Raw genomic sequence first — 22,387 nt, forward strand, 5'->3', positions numbered from 1 at the left:
GTAATTTATATATTTTTATAGTATAGAGATGATCCTCCTGCACTACCTTCCTACCCCAAGTGACCCCAAAAAACAAACAAAGTGGCCGCAGACACCTAACTGTATTCCAAAATAGTGACAAAATAAATGAAAGGTGACAGGGCGCTGCACTACTAAGTGATTGATATGTGAAAAAATGAATGACATAAGCTAGATATAAATATATCCCTCATCCAGGTGTGAACATACAGATGTGTAAGGTGGTGCAAAAACTGCTAAGTGACGATACCAACCTCAGGGAATCGGCTATGCAGTGCTAGTGACTGAGATGAATAAAACAATGGCTAATATATACAAGGAGTGACTCAATCCCAAAATGATTGATCAAAAATAATAAGTGACAATACCAGCCACAGAAAACCGTCTGAGAAGTGCTAGTGACAAAAGTGGATAAATCAATGGCTGATATATACAAAAGGTGACTCAGTCCCAAAATGATCAATCAAAAATAATTGATAGGTGACTCAATCCAAAAACATAAAAAAGTGACTCAGTCCCAAAAAAATAAATAAATATATATATATATATATATATATATATATATAAAAATGAAAACGACAGTCCCCAAAAAATCTGAAAAAAACGCAGTGAATCTTCAGTGCATGCAAACATATATGAACAAATCCTCCACCGACTAGCATGCGTGCTCACCTTCAAAATTCGACCCAAAAGGAGTCACAAAGCAAAGAAAGCCTCAAACGATGATTTCTAAGAAACACTGTGGATGACAGAGGTCTATGGCCATAGCTGGAGCATGCTTATGAGTGTTTGTCAGCGCCATTGGAGATGACCTTTTGCTCTCTGACTGTATCGAGGATCTATTCCTTGGAAATCATCGTTTGAGGCTTTCTTTGCTTTGTGACTCCTTGTGGGTCGAATTTTAAAGGTGAGCGCGCACACTAGTCAGAGGAGGATTTGTCCATATATGTTTGCAGCATTGGATCTGTCACGACATGCACTGAAGAGTCACTGCGTTTTGTTCTGATTTTTTCAGATTTTTTTGGGATTGTCATTTTCATTTTTATATTTATACATATATATTTTTTGGGACTGAGTCACTTTTTTATGTTTTTGGATTGAGTCACCTATCAATGATTTTTGATTGATCATTTTGGGACTAAGTCACCTTTTGTATATATCAGCCATTGATTTATCCACTTTTGTCACTAGCACTTCTCAACCGGTTTTCTGTGGCTGGTATTGTCACTTATTATTTTTGATCAATCATTTTGGAATTGAGTCACTCTTTGTATATATTAGCCATTGTTTTATTCACCTGTGTCACTAGCACTTCATAGCCGATTCCCTGAGGCTGGTATCGTCACTTAGCAGTTTTTGCACCACCTTATATATCTGTATGTTATGTTCACACCTGGATGAGGGATATATTTATATCTAGTTTATGTCATCCATTTTTTCACATATCAGTCACTTAGTAGCACAGCACCCTGTCAATTTTCATTTATATATTTTTAAAGCTTCTTTATTTTCATTTTACAACTAAATGATTACTAGAAGTTGCTTCCATAATGTCGTTTTTGCAATTCATAATGGGCATTATAATAAGAAAGTTTAGCATTTGCAGCTCAGTTCATGGCTGTGGCTATCTAATCAGTTTTGGCTGTGGCTATCTAACTGAATTTCATTAGAAACCCTTTTGAGCTGGAAAAAAAAGAGAAGGTGTGTCTCTCTTCTAGGTAATTGTATTAAATCGGTATTGCAAAATGAAGATCAAATTGCAGCCAGTTCACAGCAAAATGAAAAAAAAAAAAAAGATTCATCAAGAGTTCCGAGAATTAACTTAAATCGGAGGTGATTTTAGGAATGTTGGGGGGGCTTTTAAAAACAAAAGAGGCTTTATGGCGACTTAAACGTGTAATATTTTTACCATTGCGCTGTTTATCTCCTCCCCCCCTCCACCTCTCTTCAGTACCACACCCAGGGACTAGCAGGTAGGGGAGAGACCTTGGAGTGTGATGAACAACGATTGGCTGCTCATCAGGAAAGGGTGGGTCAGGTCTTATACTTTATCGCTTTCGCTGCCAGAGCCGTTTTTGTGTTTTTTGCACACATTTAAAAAATCATTTTAGGCCTGAAGATTACACAAAACCCCCAAACATGATATATTTTCTGAAAGCGGAGACCATAGAAAATAAAACAGTGGTACAGTAGTTCCAATCTTTTATGTCGCATGATTTTACCGCAAAATTTTAGTAAGAAATACAAGTAAGTTCGTTTTAGGGTGCAAAAAAGCAATAAATTACCCTATTTTTTTTGTAAAATGTAAAAGATTAGGTTGCAGCGAGTAAATAGATATCCAACATGTAAAACCTTAAGTTTGTGCGCGCTCGTGAAATGGTGACGAACTTCAGTACCCTATATTTTATATAGATCGACACTTTGAAAGCTCCTTATAGGTCACCAGTATAGTGCACGGAGGAGGTCTGGTGCTAGAATTTTTGTTCTCATTCTGTCATGCACGGCGATATGTGACATGTGTATCGCAATTGACGGTTTCATGCGTAGGCACACCAGCGTGAGCTTTTACATTTGTACATGCGTATATGTTGGGGTGGGGGCCTCAATTTTTTTTTTGGGGGGGGGGGAATGGTATGTGCTTGGGTGTAACTTACATTTTTTACAAAGCCCCCTATGTGATGATTTTTGGTGACAGATTCTCTTTGAGACATCCAAGTTCTAAAAGACCCTGCATGTCTCCCCTCTGCTCCACTGAATGTAATGTGGTGCACATCTGCACCATATTACATTAATTCCCGGGGATAGCATTAATCTCTCAACTGGGACCCAGAAGGGACATCGTAATGTCACTTCTGGGTCAGCACAAGCAGAGGAGCAGACTTGTCCACTCTTCTCCCTCCTCTCTAGCCGACGGCAAGCCAGGCCCGCAGGTGCCCAAGCGGAGCCGGGGAAACCTCACGCCCAGGGCGCGGAGAGGCCGGCACTGTTTGAAAGCAATCGGCGGCAGCGCTGCCGCTGATTGCTTTACCTGACAGGTGAGCCCTGCTCCTTGCCCACAGCAGGGCTAAAGGAGGAAAAAACGACCTGCCCGGCGCCCGGAACTACATGTCCCAGGCTTCGGGCAATAGCAATCAAACATTCCTGGGTTTTTGGGTAGGATGTGATTAATGTATCACACCAAGAATGAATTGTTCAGGTAAAAATTTATTCCAACAGGAATTAAGATAAGGGATGGTGGAAATGTGTTTAGAGAGCCTCAAAACCACCTAGTTCATCAGAGTTTTAAAACACAAAAAAAAAATATGAATATAAAACTGTATATAAAAATATGTATAACCACTTGACCCCCCTGGAAGATTTACCCCCCTTCATGACCAGGCTCTTTTTTTAAATACTGCATTGCACTACTTTAACTGGTAATTGCGCAGCCATGCAATGCTGTACACAAATGTAATTCATTTTTTTTCCCCCAGAAATAGAGCTTTCTTTTGGTGGTATTTGATCTCCGGTGGGTTTTTATTTGTTTGCGCTATAAATGAAAAAAGACCGACAATTAAAAAAAAATATTTTTACTCTCTGCTACAAAGCATATCCCATAAAATATTTAAAAAAATAAAATCTCTTAATAAGTTTTGGCCAAAGTGTATTCCGCTGCATGTCTTTGGTAGAAAAAAAAAAAACTAATAAGTGCCTATCGATCAGTTTGCATGAGCATTATAGCCTCTACAAACCATGGGATACAGTATACACTGAAATTTTTATTTATTTGCTCTTATACCAGTAATGGCAGTGATCAGCGACTTATAGCGGAACGGCGGGCAATCTGACACTTCTTCTGAACTAACTGCCACTGACGTCACCAGTGACACTAATATAGTGATCAGTGATAATAATATGCATTGTCATTGTACTAATGACACTGGACAGGAAAGGGGGTTAACATTTAGGGCAATTGAAGGGTTAAATATGTGCCTAACAAGTGTTTGTGTGTATACTGTGTGCTGCTTTTACTGGGGATCTAGTTGTTTTCATTCCCTGCTTAGCAGGGAATAAAAACTATTGAACACGTTGAACACGGCTCTGTGCTGTTTATACACACAGAGCTGTGTTCTGTGGGGCTCAGAGTCAATCACCAGGTGCCAGCGGTCCTTCACTGGCTGGTACCCGGTGATCATGCGCGCCCCATACCCAGAAATGCAGAATAACTTATACAGGTATATACGTGATTCTGCACAGCTGACCCGCACTGTCACAGTATATGTACAGTGTGCAATCGGCAACTGGATATAGAAATATACAGTATGTTTCTTCACACAGTCATGATCCTTAATCAGCCTCTGGTCTTCAGTGTGAAGCCAATCGCATTGTTTTCTTTTACTACTTTTACCACCTATCACTCATTTTATAATCAAATACACGGTGGGGTTCATTTACTAAAGGCAAATAGACAAGTGCAATTGCTCCAGAGCTTAGTAAATGAGCAGAAACTCTGCTGACTTCCATCATCCAAACATGCGCAAGCAAAAATGCTGTTTTTTTTTATTTTATTTTCATGTGATTGGGTTTCTCTCTGCAAAATAGAGCTTTACCTTATTTACCAAGCTCTGGAGCAACTGCACTTGTAGAATACAACTGCACTTTGCAAAGTGCACAGTCTATTTGCCTTTAGTAAACTAACCCCATTGTCCCCACCTCCCATCTTCCAAAATCTCACATTTGTTTGTCACTTAATACCCAAAGCCTGTTTATGAAAATGCACGCCCTGCACCCAGTTACTCTATCAAGACTGGTCACCATCCCTTTTCATTCCCTTTGGACAGACTATGGTGCCTTTTATCAAATTTAGGTACACTCTGCTCCAGTCAGCTGCTGACAGACTCTACACTTGTTTAGTCAAAGTAAGAATACCAATTATCCTCCTTTTTCAAGGATAGTCCCCACTCACAGCTTATAGCCCAATCCATTTACTCTTTTTTGTATTTTGTTTACAGATACCATGTAATTCATGTCTTCATTATGACCAGTGTATATAATTCCCCATTTAAAGTAATATAAATCAATTATATATCTAACAAGTTAACCCTTATGCCCAATATAATATACACGTTTGCAATATGTTGGGCAGCAATATTGCATTACTGTAAGCATTCTACAGTCATCATTTCACTATTTTCTCTTTCAATAGATTTTTATTAGTTTTTTCAATGTAAGAAATACAGAGATATGGACAAAAATGGTATGCCAACAAAGAACAAGTAAGTACATTAGGAAATAACGGGTGTAGCGCTCACCCCCGAAGGAGCCGCTGGAATTAATGGGCACTTTTGTCCTTACTTCAGTGATGAACCATATATATATTGGATCCACATTACACCAGTATACCTTGTAGGAAGTTTTATAACAGGTTTAATAAGACAGGTAAAACTCTGCAAATAGACTGCAAATTAACTTGGAAAATAGTAGTTAAATGCACTGAATACACAAACCTTCTAGAATTGGCACAATAACATCATAAACACAATATTCATGTATATACCGGTATAGCTATAGATCAGAATTAACCCCCTGCAACTACAGCAGCAATATGTCCCCAGCTAAACTGACATCTCTTTAGGGTCAGTCCTAAATTCACTTGTATACTGTAGGGTTGTAACACTGTGTGAGTCTATGGCACAGGCCTGTGTTAGTGAATTGGTGGAGCGCTCTTAAGGACTGACATGTCACTGGTTAGCAGTTGCTCACCACATCCAAGAAGAACAGTCTCCAAGGGTTAACTCCTTGAAGGGATGATGAATGGGGCTCTGTCTCTCTGGCTAGTTTTTTCCTGTTGTCAATTGTCGGTGCTGCACAATCTCTGAGATGCCTCACCTGGAATGGTCACACGCCTCATCTGCGATTTCCATCAATCTGACCTCTCTCTGCGGTGGGAGATGTCGTTGCTGTTGGTAACTGCCGTCCTGGGTGATTAGTACCAATGATCACAGTTGCTGCTGACTGCAGCTGCTGTAGATAGCCATTGTCCCTAGCAACCTCTGCTGTTCTGGAAACAGTGTCAGTGTACTTCAACAGTAGGAGCTGCCGACCAGCGCACACATGTCCTCAGCAAAGGCACACATGGCTCTCCTCTCCCTTCTCCTTGCAAGGCATCCTTTTCCTGTAGTCCTGTGCAGTATAAAGTAACATTGTCTGCCTCTGTGATGAAACTGCAACTCCCACAAACATTCCAGTACTGCTGAGAACTGAGCCAATCAAACCCTTTCCGACAACATGCAGTCTTAAAAGGGAAATAGTTCTTTAAAAGGGAAACAGCAATGGCCCCGCTACATGGGATTAAAGCTTGAAAGTCTCCATACAAGAGCAAGAAGGGGGTAACTGACAAAGGACTACCAGTCGCAAAATACCTCTTACACAAGAACAGGTAGAAGGTTTCAAATAAAAGCATACCGGTAAGAACCATCAATACTATGGGGAATTGTTAGCTTAGTATCAAACATCCAACACATAGCAACCACATCCCTGATTTCCCCTCATAAATTCTCAGTACAACTCAAGAGATAACAAGAAAGACCCCCCTTTTGGGAGATGAGAACATCTGATAAAGGTTTCCAATCTAAGAAGATAGTAGAAAAAAGTAAAAGGGAAAGAAAAAGGAAAGAAGGAATAGAAAAAGTAAAGGGATAAAGTTGATACCCACTTGCACAGAGCCAAACCCCTGGTTAATCTCAATATTTGAATGTTTATTTGCATTACCATTGTTTCTTTTGTTGAGCTCTCTACTGCCATTTTTATGTCTATATACTGTACATGTTGTTTATAAATTTGTATTTATTTTATATAATTTATCTATCTATCTATCTATATATATATATATATATATATAATTATTATTATTATTTTATTGTGTGTTTATATAGCCCTTTTGAAGGGGGTTATTTTGAGGCCCACAAAACATATTGACTGCCTTGTTTATCCTAATTCTTATTGGAATAAATTTAGACCTAGACAATTCATTCTTGGTGTGGTCCTTTCTTAGGTCCATAACCTGTATCAAGGCTGCACAATTTTTTTTAAATTTTAGTGTGAATATTAATGCCCTAGGTCAATTTGTGGCCAGCTGTAAATTTAAAAATCAAAATGTTACACATACACGCAACCTATGCTGGCCTGCATTTTATTTGGTTTACTGAAATGGTCTGTGTTTACAGGTCAGTCTCGATTCCAGAGTTCGGGAAGTAATCAACAGGAATTTACTGGATCCAAACCCACACATGTATGAAGATGCTCAACTTCAGATTTACACACTGATGCACAGAGACTCGTTTCCAAGGTTTTTGAACTCACAAGTATATAAGACTTTTCTTGAGAGTACAGAAAGCTCCACTACTGACTCTTAGCTGAACCATTTAAAGAAACAATATGTTTTTCTTTTATAAACAGAACAAAAAAAACGTAGTTTAATACCATCAGATGCGGAGTTCCTGGAGAACTCTGGTCGTGCACTACTCAGGCTACTGTGAAGAATACATTTAAAAAAGATACTGCTTTCTGTCTCCATTTCCCAAGGTCTTTCATGCTTGAGTTTGAGAAATGTACAACACTGGAATTGCCACGTTTGTCTTATACACAGTTCACTTGAGTGTACAAAACAATGATCTATTTGACGGACTACAAAGAAACTATGTTATCTCATACTGCATGTGCAAAAATGAGTTTCTCTTTTACTCACTAATCACGTGTTGCAATATACGTCAAATATGTACTTAGCACTACTTTATGTGGAACACAGTGTTACTTTGGAAAAAAGATGGAAGCAAACTATGGTTTGCATTTCTTGGTTGAGAATGTGTATTGACAAGACTACTGTAAACTTTAAATGGCTTTTTGGTGTTAGAAGTAAGATTATGCAAAGCCAATACATAAAAAAGATAACCTTTGATGGAAGTGAAGGAGATAGAAGCTGTAACTCTCAGATGTTCACTGCCAAACTGCGGCTTTTATTTTTGTTATAGAGTTTGCAATGTCAAAGAAGCACAAACCATTTAAAAAAAAGGATATATGTCTGGATGACCAAAACTCTTGAGCTGACATTGTTTATTGTTGTTATGAGAAAGTAGCATTTTTATGTACATTTCAGATGTCATATACATACATTGATTTAAATAAAACTGGTCATCCAGTTTTAATAGTGTTGTTTACCATAATGTATTACAGCAAAAAAGTAAATAACAGAAATAGTTTAATATTTTAAAAATAAAATATAATTTAAAAAAAGTTTACTTATATGTAGCATTTGGAAACCTTTTAATGAAACATCCGTCTTTCATATTACTGAGTGAAAAAGCTTTGAATGCATGGTTTAAGCTTGATGAACAATAGTTTTGTTTTTTTTCAATAGATACATAAATTCAGTATAGCTAGTTAGTTGTATATCTCCTTGTGAGGAACTGTAAAAACCAGCATTAAAACCAAACCGTTATTGTTTAGATGGAAGGCAAAAAACCAGCATATTTTCTAGTGCTGTCAAAAGATATATATATAGATATATATATATATATTTGTATATATATATATATATATTTATATATATAACTTTTTTGACAGAGTTTCGGCTCCATGTAAAGCAAAGTATGGTAAAACTCTTTCATATGTTGCAAAATTTAATATCACCATGGTGATACCAAAATACTTGCTTTAGGTATTAATTGCATGTCTTTTAAGTGGCATACCTGGCCTTATTTGGTTAACAGACAAGAGTTATTTACTTATTACTACCTCTATTTTACTTTTATTTATTAGTTTAATTTCTTATTTTATTTTTCACGGGCTTAGTAATTTTTACTTGAAGCATTGGATTTTCTGTTTGCATGTTTTACATACATGACAACATGTATCATAAAATATTTTACATATGTATCTTGCATAGAAATCAGGATAAATGGATTAAAAGGGCTATTATATGCTCCCTATGCAAATATTTTACTTATGTTGGTATTTTAGGTAATATTACATTTAAATAAACAATAAATTAAAAGTAGAAGAATAGCTTATGTTTACAGTGAGGTTACTGAATATTCTGAATTTAATATTCAGCACTTTTAAAATGTTATTATTTATAACGTTGTAGATAAAAAATACAAAAAAATATTTATTACAATAATTGCTTTGGTAAAAAAAAAAAAATATTTTGGCAAAAAATATTAATGTGCTGTTCAATATTTTATTCATATTGGTTCTAACTGATAACCATATGAATAGTTGTGTAAAGATAATCTAAAAGTAAAAAAATATAAGTGAACATAGCAAAAAACAATGTTTAACTTCATTTTAGTGTTTTTTGTTTCTTTAAGATATTAAATTTAAACCAAAAAAAAATGTTTCTTCTGATTTCAATATTTGCAGTTGCTAAGCAGTACTTTTCTCCTGAATTAACTTGTAATTACTGTGTTGTATTTTTTAGTGTCATTTTAATGTTATGGTGCTTAAGGCGCAATAACATAGTACAGAGCTGTACAGACATTGGAAAATATGTAAAGGAGATGAAAGCAGAAGTTTAACACATCTGCAACTACTTGTTCTTAAATAGTTATTTACATGACACAATTTTGGACTTTAAAGGGAGAAACAAGGTCTCTTTTGTCTGAGATGAAAGCCCTCTTGTGCCACAACAGGAGAAAGACAAGCAAGACTTCTCCACTCTTCATTATTCAGTTAAAACCCAATTGAAGTTAAAAAAAAAAAACATGCAATGGTTTGAATAGTGAACAGAAAGCACCCACAGCGCCAGTTCCAACTCCTTTACCTCAGAAGATTGCAAAAAGGACTGCTGCTATCAGTGAGTTAGGCAGCAGGTCACACTCATAGCTGGTGGGGATTTGCTTCACCTCTGACCACTGTAGAGTGGTGGCTGTTTACAGACCAATAACCACGGTCCCCTCTGCAGCCTGCTTTGGGGGGAGAAGAGTTTGGACTAGCACTAGGAAACAGTTATGCTATTCACAACAGTCACTTTTAAGCTTTCAGCTCTCTATTCAACCTATCTCTGTAGTATTTTTCTTTTTTCAATTGTGCTTTAGAAGAAATACCCTTTTCTTGAAATATTAAGTACAGGGCTTGAACTCTCATTTTTTAGAATTCTCAGTATCTTTTTGACCAGGTAACATACTGTGTATTAAACTGGCATTTTCTTGACAATTTCAATGTCCCGATACTTTTTAATAACTTTGAATGCATGATAATTATATTAACTAAAAATGGCATTACTAGTGCCAGGAAAAAATAAAACTGCATGGGTCGTGCTTGTACCAGATTTTTCTCTTAACTGGTTTTGAAAATGCACATGTGTTATGTAGCTGTATCCAACCTTGAAATATTTAGATAAACAGGACAATATTTTTTAATGACATTAAAGGTGCAGTCAGACTTAGTTTGCTTGTATCTTTTTTTTTTTTTTTTTTTTAGATCAAAACCATCTACTTAATGTTGGCATTGGACTCATGTATGGATTAACTAGATGAAACAGATTCGATTTTACACTTCATGCCTAAAGCTGGCCATAGATGGATTGAATCTTGGTCGGTCCATGCTGAACCAGCCGAGGTTCAATCCATCTATGGCCAGACTGGTTGTACCCAAGTCAGTCCATGGACTGACTTGGGTACAACCAGCCTGTTGGATTATTTACATGCATCTACTGCCAGCAGCTATAGCTCCAAGCAGTAATCATTGTTTTCTGTCGGCCCAGAAAGCTCCCCGCCAGCAGAACACAATAGCGCTGTGGGAGTGATTCCCCCATCAACCATGACCCATGTTGGAAGGAAAGAAAATCACATAATCTATGGGCTGCTTTAGATTGAAGCTAAATAAAAAAAAATTAGCCCAGCTGTTAAGTACCCAAAAGTCAAATCTTTGATAGCATGTGGGTTTGGGCACCCTTATATTTTATAACTCTTGTGTACTACAGAACTGTCATTCCCTGTGGAGATTCTAGTCCTCCTTCCTCTATCTTCTGCGAAGCTAACATCTTTCTTGGCCAGAACAACGATGTTAAATTTGCATCAATAACAATTCCATAGAAAGAGACGGAGGCTTCACAAGGGACACAATAGCATTCAAAATAAATCCAAAAGGAGAGGTAAAAAGTAAATGATAAAAATAATTAAAGTGAGGATTTTCAATGAAGACATTTTTATACTGTAGTCCCAGAAAAGAAAAAGACAACCAATTACTGAACTGTTTGCTAATGAGTAAAATACCCATCCTTTAACTCACTGCTTCCCTAACCAGACCACAAATACATCTGAGATATGGTTTTGGTTCTTTAAATATGTTACTAATTCACAAACCTGTACCTCTTTATCAGGATTTCAAGCTGGTGCGTTTTTGGGCTACAAGCTCCCTTCTAATCACTGTGGTCCTCACGCAATCTGAAAATGTATACTGAGTGAGGACCAAACTACCCCATAGATCATTAAAAGGTAAGTTCACCTTTGGAACATGTTACATGTTCCACCCATATTTAGGGTGGAACATGTTCCAGCTCTTGCCTCCTCTCCCCCTGCTCCCCAATTCCTGTGACTGGAGGTGGGGGATCCTCTCCCCAAACCCGGTGGCACAATTTAAAAGCAGAGTGGCTGTGCAGGGCTCTGGCCATAACACTGTGTCATTCATTCATTCTGTGAATAAATTAACTACAAGTACCATCGTCCACCACAGCCAATGGCTTGTAGTTCTCAATGAAGTACGAGGGCACTGGTGAGCGCTCCTGTAGTTCATTGAGTCTTCCTGCAGTTCAGTAACTGCCCATACGTGGAATGGGCAGACAGTGTACTGAGAGTTTGCAGGATCCTAGCATTGCGCCCGTGATCTGATCACAGGTACAATGCCTTACAGGGCTGCAGACTAAAACAAATTAATAAATGCAGATTTTTTTTTTTTAATTTTTGAACCTGCATTATTATTTTGTTTTAAAAGGTCAGCTTAGAATTTAAAAGATTCACATTCTTAAACAGTGCTGCAATTGATAGTTGACATTTTTGCACCTTTATTGTAGTTACATTATTTTTCAATTTCCAAACATCAACTCAGTTAACCAACTACATTTAGTACCCTAAATTATGTACATTTTACAGATTTTGTATTGATATTTTAATCCTCATAGGAATTATTATTTTATATTTTATTTGTTTTGATAATTTTTTTTTATATTTATTTATTTTCTTTAGCTTGGATGGAGCAACAAAAAGTTTCACCTTTTAGCAGGATTTCATGGTCATTTTTGTTTGTATTGAAAAGATTTCTTCCCAATTCCTGCCAGAACAGCTAGGAAGGGTTAGACCTTGTTATAGTGTTTTTACAAATTTTAATTGAATTGTCATTTTTCCCCACACTATTCAAAACTAAAATAGAAAGCATGTTGTTTGGAGTTAGGCTGGGTATAGATGGTTGTTTTTTTTTTCTTCCAAACAGCTGGTGGGCCGAATGAAAGAAAAAAAAAACAGGTTCCTCCCAACCACACAAATGAGGTGGATGGAAGAATCTCTCCACTAGGACATTGCATTTTGACAGTAGCACTTTAGAACTGTAACTACCCCAGTAAAATTAGATTTAAATAACTGAAGCATGTTGATTTCTAAAGCCCGGTTGTGCTGTGAAATACATTTATTAAATATGAATTATTTGGCTTTATAGGAATTGCAGTATCCCTTATTAGCAGCCAATGTAGAAAGCAGGTGAGCTCTGTGTTCAGAAGCTCCAGCAGCATATCCACCAACAAGCCACTATCTCAAATTAAATTTACAGATCAAGTACTGGGCTGGGCAGATTGAAAGGAGCCAATTCCTGAACACGCATGGAAACCAGTAAAAGTTAAAGAATTAATATGGGAATGACATTTTCAGGCATAAACTTTAGTCTAGCTCCACTACATAGCATTTTCTAAATGGCTACAGTTTAGCTTTAATGACATTGCAGTGAACTTCTCATTATCAGTATTCGAGCCATACAAGCCTCCTCAAAAATTAAATAAGAACCCTGTTTCAGTTTAAAATATTACACACTGTACAGCTTTCTACTACCCAAATTAACTGCTCTCTGTAATATAAAACATTTGATCCACCCCTTGCCTCCCCTGTAATTGAAATTGGAACCTTTTCCAGGCTTCTTTCCTTTTTTGTCAGGCTTTTTTCCTTAATTTTTACCTGGTAACCCCGCAACAAATACAATTCCTCACTCAGCTGTATCTATGAAGAGATCTATGGTTGTCACTCAGACTACACTTCAAACATGTCTTCCTCTCTTCATCTTCTTTACATGGAGGAAGTAGAGAGATTTATAGAAAGAAGATTAAATTTTGTTGTGTTTTCAGTTCAGTTAAAAGGAAGTGACAAATACACAGTTTCTGTAGATGAACAGGTATCGCTGCACTTGATGAAAATGTTCATAGGCTAAAAAATTAAAAGAAACCTAGCTGCCACATTTAGGGACTGCTAAGCTTTAAATGTTACATTTTTATTATTTGTTTCAATATTCTTTCAATATTTAACTTAGGTTAAAGAGGAACTATACTCGCCTTCACTCCAGCACTGTGGTGTCACGAAGCTCCCCGCCTGGCGCTGACATCTTCAGCCGGTCTGCTTCTGGGTCACTTCAGTCACCTTCATTGGCCGGGCTGAGATGATGTCGCTGCCATTAAAATTCCTGCCTGTTCACCTATTTTTTCATAAAGTTCCACTTCAAATATTTAAGTTAAAGTGTTTAAAGCAGACACAGATAATAAAGGCTTTTTTTTAATAACAAGCATGTTATACTTACCTGCTCTGTGCAGTGGTTTTGCTCTTGGTCCTCCTCTTCTTGGGTCCCCCACTGGTGCTCCTGTTTCCTCCCTCCTGCTAAGTGCCCACCAAAAAGGCAGCTTGCTATGGGGGCACCCAAGCAGGCTTGCTCCCAGGCTGCTGCTCTGTGTGTCTATTCACACACAGAGCTGTGGCTCGGCTCCATCTCCTCTTTCTCCTTATTGGCTCACTGACTGTGATTGACAGCTAATGGCTCCTGCTGCTGTCTCAGCCAATGAGGAAGGAGAGATCCTGAAGAGGCGAGGGTCTTCTACACATCACTGAATTACAATGGAGTTCAGGTAAGTATTGGGGGGGCTGCTGCACCTAGAAGGTTTTATTCTATGCATGAAGGTAAAAAACCTAGAGCCTTTACAATCACTTTAACTCCCCAGAGTTTTGGCTCTGTGCAATTACCCCCCCCCCCCACCCCCACAATATAAAATGCCATTTTTTTGTTTATTTACTTTTTTGTTCGAAGACCCCCCTTGTTGCTATGATGCATCCCCACTCTTCAGCCTCCAGGAGGGTGGACCTGACAGTCGATCATCAGTGGATTGGCTGCAGAACCAAAAGTTGGCTGTTGATGAGGTCAGATAAGAAAATGGTGGCTGGACTGTGGTAGCGAATCATCAGATCACAACAGGTCAATGGTGGATTTACTGAGTAGATATGTTTTCTAGTGAGATCACAGTTTTTGCTGCTGCTTGGGAAGTTATTAGAGAAGCCTTCACCAGCTTAAACATTAAAGTAAAAGCACAGAAAGATCAAGTATTTTATTTGACATATTCCCTAGCACAGCTCCTTCCCTTCTTGAAAATCATAGTCCTCTCCCCTTTTAGAATTGTCTAATAACTGTTGACATCTGTGGGCTGCTGACATCACATACAAGATGGCACACCCGCAGTAGTCTGAGGGTTTTTGGATGCCCACACAAGGGAAATGTTTCCAGGTAAACGCCATGCTTTAAATACCTTAAATGCATATATCACCTATGGGAAGACTTTAGTTGAAATTAATGGTCTGGCAACAGGGTCTCTTTAGGCACCATTCATGTTCGTTTTTATAATAAAGGGGTAAGGTTAGTAACTTTTAGACAGGACATATCTCAGCTGGTGCAAAGTACAGGGCTCTTGATGACATAATGACAGGCCTTTAGCATTCTTCTGTTTATGGTGCATCCCAAAGCTTATAAAGACACTATAAAGGTCTGGACTGTGAACTACAAAGATGTCCCAAGTTTTAATACTATATAAAACAAACTTTTTAAAAATAACTGTAAAATGTGATGTCATGAGATGTCAATCATTATTTTTCCTATTCATGGTTCCTGCTTTAAATGTATGCACTTATAATTTGTAAGTATGGCTGCACCTTTCTATGTATAAAAAAAAAATTAGTTAATCTTGACTGTGCCAATAGATGCAAAGCATTCATTTGTCAGGTTGTAAGTGAAATTTAGCAAATAATAATTAGGATTATATTATTTGTTTTGAAAACCAACAAACAGCGAGTGGTATGTATATATATATATATATATATATATATATATATATGTGTATATATATATATATATATATATATATACTGTGTATATATTATATACAGTATACGTGCACGTGTGTAGTACTATAACTTTGAAATGAAATTGGTTGAGTTATATAAAACACACATTTACACATACTTTTCCAATACATTAATTGGATTACGAACAGATTTTATAGTAAATTAAAAAAAATTAAACCTATTACAAATCATATACATAATAGTTATTTTTATGGTCGGGCAAGGGTGAAGCTATATGTGTTTACACATGTGTGTGTTTTACATTTAACTTTGAGGCCAACAGTCTCATCTCTTTTGAACAACAAAGCTCCGCATTCAGATGGTGCTAGATGATAGCCATTTAGCTTTGCACTATGGCTATTTTGATGTCTCAACGTAATAAGGTTACTGGTTGGGGTGCCAGTTATGCCAAAGATGCTACACTGATGCAGTTTAACCGAAAGCTGTATATGGCTAATCAGAATGACTGATATGTTTCCGAGTAAGGACAACAAAGTTTTAAAAAAGGTACCCATAAAAAAATGGCTTCCAATTCAATTCAATTAGATCTGATTAACAGTGTCAGTTTGACAGAAACAAGACAGTGCTTTCAATTTGGTAGTTTAGTTGACACATCCAAATCTGTATTTGGAACCTAACTGTCCACATCTACTCTTTTTTGCTGTCACTGGGTAGTATATGAACGAATTGTTGCATAATATAATACTACAGAAGACATTGACATGCCTGAACGATTAACATTGAATATTTTCTTTCAAAAAATCCATTTGATAAATAACCCATGGAACTCTCCTATGGTTCTTACATACAGATGTCGCATTGCACTCTTCACCTGCTGCATCTGTATGATGGACCACAGTCAAGTGAAGTTCATGGTGAGCGTACTGTACATTGATATATTCACTATACATAAAGTATGTTCTGCTATACTGCACATTAATGTGCGGTTCACAGTACTGCAATGTGGCTTTTACAGTGCAACTTTGATGCGACTTTGCATATTCTAAGTCACACTTTAAATCGCACCAAAATACAGAATCCTTTTCCAAGATTGCACCACACAGAGTCGCATTGAGGAGAACAGGCACCATTGAAAATAATGTTAAATCAGATCATCAGAAATCGCACCAGTGTGAACCAGCGCTCAATGGTCAATTCACCCAACAAATATTTCAGAAAAATTGAATAGCTATTTATCCAATGAAGCTGCATGTACAATTGTTTTATGTGAACTAACAGACTAATATACGAATGGGGAAAAATCAAATGTTCATAAGCTATGTTCTCTTCTGGTCGGTTGTTCTTCAAATAGAAGAAAAGATGGGTTCATTCATTACAAACTTTGGCTTCTAGATGGCAGTCATAGAAAATTATTACGTCTCGGTAAGAAGAGATACAATGTAGAAATTCTTGAGAAAGTTGGAGGGAATCAGCAAATAAACAGGGATCCCATAGTAGCAATGGTTACATTTATTTGAGAATTCCCTCCAGTGTTCTCTAGAATTCTTATATTATATCATTTCTGCTATGGTGTATTTATTTCCTATGATTCTCAGCTCCATCTATTGGCCATAGAGTAGTATTTTCCTAATTCACTCTATGTTCGCTATTAATGAACTTATCTTTACTACTGCCAATAATATTTGAAGAGGAATTTGCCAGATAGCAAAATAGCTTAAGAACATTCAATTTTGCCCCATTCTTAGAACAGCTGGTTATGCCATTTCATTGGATGAATAGCTGTGCAAATGTTTTTATAAATAGACCCCTTAGGCTGGCCATACACTATACAATTTTCTTACAATTTTATGTCCAATTTCTGCCAAATTTCCTTTAGATTTACCTTCAACTCTGTAGTGCAAGGGCCTACCTAACTGAATACAATTGAAAGTGTTTTTTAGGTTTGACCTCATATTATATGGTTTTTGGTAAATGTAAAGCAAACTTCTCAAGAAAATTGTATAATGTATTGCCAGCCTAAGTGATTAATTTATGAGTTAAATGATTTTCACCCTAGCCTACGTTCACTTCATATTTCCAGTTATGACTTAAAAAAAATACACCCATACAGTGACACCCTCTCATAGTGGCCATGGTAGGTAGTTGGAGCTGGAAAATTAGCTCCAGAAATCTCCCCACCAGGGCCACAAAGATGTAAAAGAAATCCACCAATGATTTATCTTGCCAGGAACACCATTTGAAAAAAATGCACAAAATCAGACAGCTTGTTGCGATGTGTGCCCTACATTTCCAGAAGGATTACTGTATAATGCAACACGTGGTCATCAAAAAGATGAAGTGGTTGTGGTTCACGGTGTGATCACTCACAAGCAAACACAGCCTAATTGTAACTTCACTACCTCATCTATCATCAAACCCTTAATGTAAAGAAAAAAAGCAGGAGATGAATAAACTATTTTATGAATTCTAATATAATATAACCTCCTGGGAAATATTATTAGTACCTAAATCTTTAAAGTTGTTTCAGTTCAGCCTTTGGCAATCTGGCATTAACAGTATTCTTTCCTCAACCAAAAAAATCATATCTGCATACCAAATAACATAATACTTTAGCAATTTCCATTATATTTCTTTTATAGCACTTTGGTTTTTTGGAATTTTCATGATGGAAATTGCTAGTTATTTTATTACATGGGAATATATTGTGTTTTCCCTTTAAATGTAATGTTTAACAATAACATGAGTACAGTATTTAAAATGATGTAAGTGCTTTGTGCATTAGTCTAGCCATCTAATTTCAACTGCTAAGACTTCCAGCAGTATAACCTTAACAAGATTTTTGTTATATTACACAAATGGATGTACTTTGTTGCGCTGTAAATGAAATATGTCACTATTGTTGTAAATTCAATTAAGATGTGAAATAAGCAAAAACATACAGAAAAAGTCTAAAAAGATCCTATTATATTAAGTTCTGAAAATGTTATGCTTAAAACGGTTTTGCACCTTTTATAAAATAATAAAGCATATTTCTTTAAACTGCTCATGTTTTGAGTATTACAGACTGTGTACTTTGCTAGAAATTATTGTTATGAAGGCACATTGGGGTTCCTCTTATAGATAGCAGGACAAGAAATGAATACTACACTATGTAGTATTCTTTTCTGCAATGTATTTTTAATATTAAATGTATGTGCAACTAGGGGCGGACTGACAACTCATGGGGCCCCCGGGCAATAGGGGATCATGGGGCCCCTGTATCCTTGCCCAAACTCAAAAAAGCCTATGAAAACGGTACCAGGTGCATCTCATGGGGCCCCCTACTGACCCCGGGCCCTCGGGCAGTGCCTGAGTTTCCAATTGGTCAGTCCGCCCCTGTGTGCAACATACCTGTATGTGCAACTTTTCTGCAATGTATTTTTAATATCAAAGGTTATCCAAAGCCAAATACAGCCGAATACAAAAAAATTTAATTTACTGCAGATTAAAAGTCCATAGATGTGGTGGCTACCGAGGCTGCATTAAAGTGTTACTAAACCCACAACAGTAAAATCAGTCTGTATATGCAGTAAGGCTAGGTTCACATCTATGCAGTTTGCGTTTGATCTGCTTCTGCAGTGCATTTTGCATTTTTGCACGTGTTTGCCACGTTTTGCATTTTAATCTGCCCAGCAACGCAAAAACGTGTCAAAGATGCACTACATGCTTTTCTGCAGCATCTCCATTGAAGTCTATAGAACCAAAAATGCAACTGCATTTAAAAGTCCCTGACCGTTTCCAAAACAAACACTGGGTGAAAACGCAGAGGTGTGACCGTGTCCCATAGGAAATCATGTTAAATCGACTGCTGTGCATTTCTGCAAAACACTTAGGGGTGAACCTAGACTAAAGTATGCTTGTTATACTTGCTGTTGAACCTAAGGGGTTAATCATCTGCATTGTGTAAAAAGGCTGTTTGATCATGTCTTCTCTGATCCTCCCCTTCTTTTACTGTCCCCAATCCATCTTCTGATAGTATGGAGCTCTAGGAGTCACTTTGCACATGCTCAGTTTAGAGAGTATTACTAGAAAGCTTTTTTTTTCTTTGGGAGGTTGCATTTGATCAGCTCAGAGCTAATCAGCAGTGGCCAGACAGAGGGTCTGTGGTCATGCAGCTATATAGGACAGACAGAGCAGAAGGAAAACTCCTACAAGCTTTAACCAGTGCTTGGCTGGACACTGATATGTCACAAAACTGAAACACACTGCTGATGTGAAAAGGAATTTAGCAGTTTATATTTACTAAAATAATAGCATTTCCATGTTCTGTGTACTGTGGGAGACCAGATATAGTGAATGCAGGGTGCTGGGTTTAGTAACACTTTAAAGTGGAACTTCAATGTCTCAATCAACATTGGCTATTTTTAATCCTTATGCTGCTAGCATTAGTAAATGGATAGGAAAGGATATCATACATGTTTTAAACTTTTTTTGTACATCATTATTTTCAGTTACTTCCTGGTTTCCATGCCTAGGCAAATGATGTCATACATCCCAGCAGTCTTCAGGAGAGGAGGGAGAGTTCTCAGCTCATCCAGTGCCTGAGTTAAGGGCAGATGGACTCCAGGAAGTAAATGCTACATGAATCATCTGCCCTTACTCAAGCTGGCCAATGCCAGAAATGCCAGGGGGTGTTTTTCAAAATGATTTCTTAGCAAAATAAAGCATGTGGGCATGAACGGATGGGGTGGGTTTGCTTTGAATATTAACAATGAATTAAATAGTATTTTTGGTTTGTGGTGCTCAGATGCAGTGCAGTTCCACTTTAAAGTAGAAGTTCAGCCAAATCCTAACTATAATTAAACCTCATCCCACTCCTATTCTAAGCCTATTCTAACTACACTGTGAAAGGAAAGATGTCTATACTTACCTATACAGAGGGTGCTCTGGTATGGTCACATGATCTCTCCAGCAGCCAGCTTCAGCAAAGAGGAAAGATTGCCAACAATGGTTGCAGAACCTATGCAGTGACTTACTATGTGGCATCCATTTTTAGCTGTCCCTCCTCTACACTGAACCAGTCACTGTGAGCTGATCATGTGACCAGACCAAAGCGCCCTCAGAATAGGTAAGTATGGTCATCTTTCCTTTACAGGGTAGTCTTAGAATGGGGATGGGAGCAGGTTTAAGTATAGTTAGGATTTGTCTAGACTTCCACTTTAAATACCTGTTGATCTTGCCAGAAATGCAATGTCCTTGTTATTTCCTATTAGCCAAACTGGAAGCAAAACATTTTTATTAATTCTATCAACTCCTACAGTTGTGTCCAAAATTATTCAACCCCCAATGCTGTAAAGGGGTTTAGGGACTATAGTGTACATTTGGAATTGTATTCAGAATCAAATCCTACAAGGACGATGTAACTACACCAAATGCAACTAAAATGACATCAATTGTTTATGTAATACAGTAGTAAATGGTTCTTATGTGGTTTCTTCATTGCCACAATTATTCAACCCCTTAAAGACTACCACTCTGAAGAACAGAGGTTCATACAGGTGCTTTCCATCAGGTATTGAAAACACCTGTGGATGTCACCGAGCAGCAATCAAGCATAATAAGCACCAATTAGGCAGCTTTAAAATGACTGTGATACTCAGCTCCTTCTAGACATTTACTGGTGTGGTTACAAACATGGTGAAGGCAAGAGAATGGTCCAGGAAGACAAGAGAAGAGGTGATTTCTCTTCACAGGAAGGGCAATGGCTATAAGAAGATTGCAAAGATGTTAAACATACCAAGAGACACCTTAGGAAGCATCATTCGCAAATTCAAGGCAAAGGGCACTGTTGAAACGCTACCTGGTCGTGGCAGAAAGAAGATGCTGACTTCGACTGCTGTGCGCTACCTGAAGCGTAGAGTGGAGAGAAGTCCCCGTGTGACTGCTGAGGAACTGAGAAAAGATTTGTCAGATGTGGGTACAGAAGTTTCAGCCCAGACAATAAGACGCACACTGCGTAATGAAGGCCTCCGTGCCAGAACTCCCAGGCGTACCCCCTTGCTGTCTCCAAAGAATAAGAAGAGTCGACTGCAGTATGCCAAAAGCCATGTGGACAAACCACAAAAGTTGTGGGATAGTGTTCTGTGGACTGATGAAACAAAATTAGAACTGTTTGGGCCCATGGATCAACGCTATGTTTGGAGGAGGAAGAACAAGGCCTATGATGAAAAGAACACCTTGCCTACTGTGAAGCATGGTGGAGGGTCAATCATGCTTTGGGGCTGTTTTGCTTCTGCAGGTACAGGGAAGCTTCAGCGTGTGCAAGGTACCATGAATTCTCTTCAGTACCAGGAGATATTGGATGGAAACGTGATGCAGTCCGTCACACACCTGAGGCTTGGGAGACGTTGGACCTTTCAACAGGACAATGATCCCAAGCATACCTCCAAGTCCACTAGAGCATGGTTGCAGAGGAAAGGCTGGAACATTTTGGAGTGGCCATCGCAGTCACCAGACTTAAATCCGATTGAGAACCTCTGGTGGGACTTAAAGAAAGCAGTTGCAGTGCGCAAGCCTAAGAATGTGACTGAACTGGAGGCCTTTGCCCATGAAGAATGGGCGAAGATACCCGTAGATCGCTGCAAGACACTTGTGTCAAGCTATGCTTCACGTTTAAAAGCTGTTATAACTGTAAAAGGATGCTGTACTAAGTACTAAGATTGAATGTCACTTGGGGGTTGAATAAAACTGATAATGCTGTGAGCACAGAAAAGACATTTGTGGTTATTTCATTATAACTGTTATGTTATATTTGTCTGACCTACAAGTGCCTCTTTAATGTAAATGTAAGCAAGATGACTGAATGATCAAAAGCAATGTCAAACTGGCCAAAACACTCAATTTCAGTGGGGGTTGAATAATTTTGGCCACAACTGTATATAATGGAGATGAACGAACTAGCAGACATATTTAAAACCAGCATAGCACAACAACCCTGGCTCCCTACATAGAAACAGTAGAGGAGTGAACATAGT

General features: G+C 37.7%; 1 protein-coding gene across 3 annotated transcripts in view; it reads left to right on the top strand.

The window, feature by feature from the left end:
- Window positions 1-9,218, top strand: part of RGS17 (regulator of G protein signaling 17) — a 156,449-nt gene extending 147,231 nt beyond the window's left edge. For all 3 annotated transcript variants that reach the window (XM_089673515.1, XM_089673516.1, XM_089673517.1), the window contains one exon: window positions 7,224-9,218. In XM_089673515.1, coding sequence (XP_089529641.1) covers window positions 7,224-7,412 — 189 coding nt within the window. In that variant the 3' untranslated portion in view covers window positions 7,413-9,218. The remainder of the gene's footprint in view (window positions 1-7,223) is intronic.
- The last annotated feature ends 13,169 nt before the right edge of the window (window positions 9,219-22,387 follow it).

Source organism: Staurois parvus, unplaced genomic scaffold, assembly GCF_062004578.1.
Source record: "Staurois parvus isolate SC_StPar_1 unplaced genomic scaffold, SC_StPar_1.0 ptg000139l, whole genome shotgun sequence".
Classification (NCBI taxonomy): Eukaryota; Metazoa; Chordata; class Amphibia; order Anura; family Ranidae; genus Staurois; species Staurois parvus.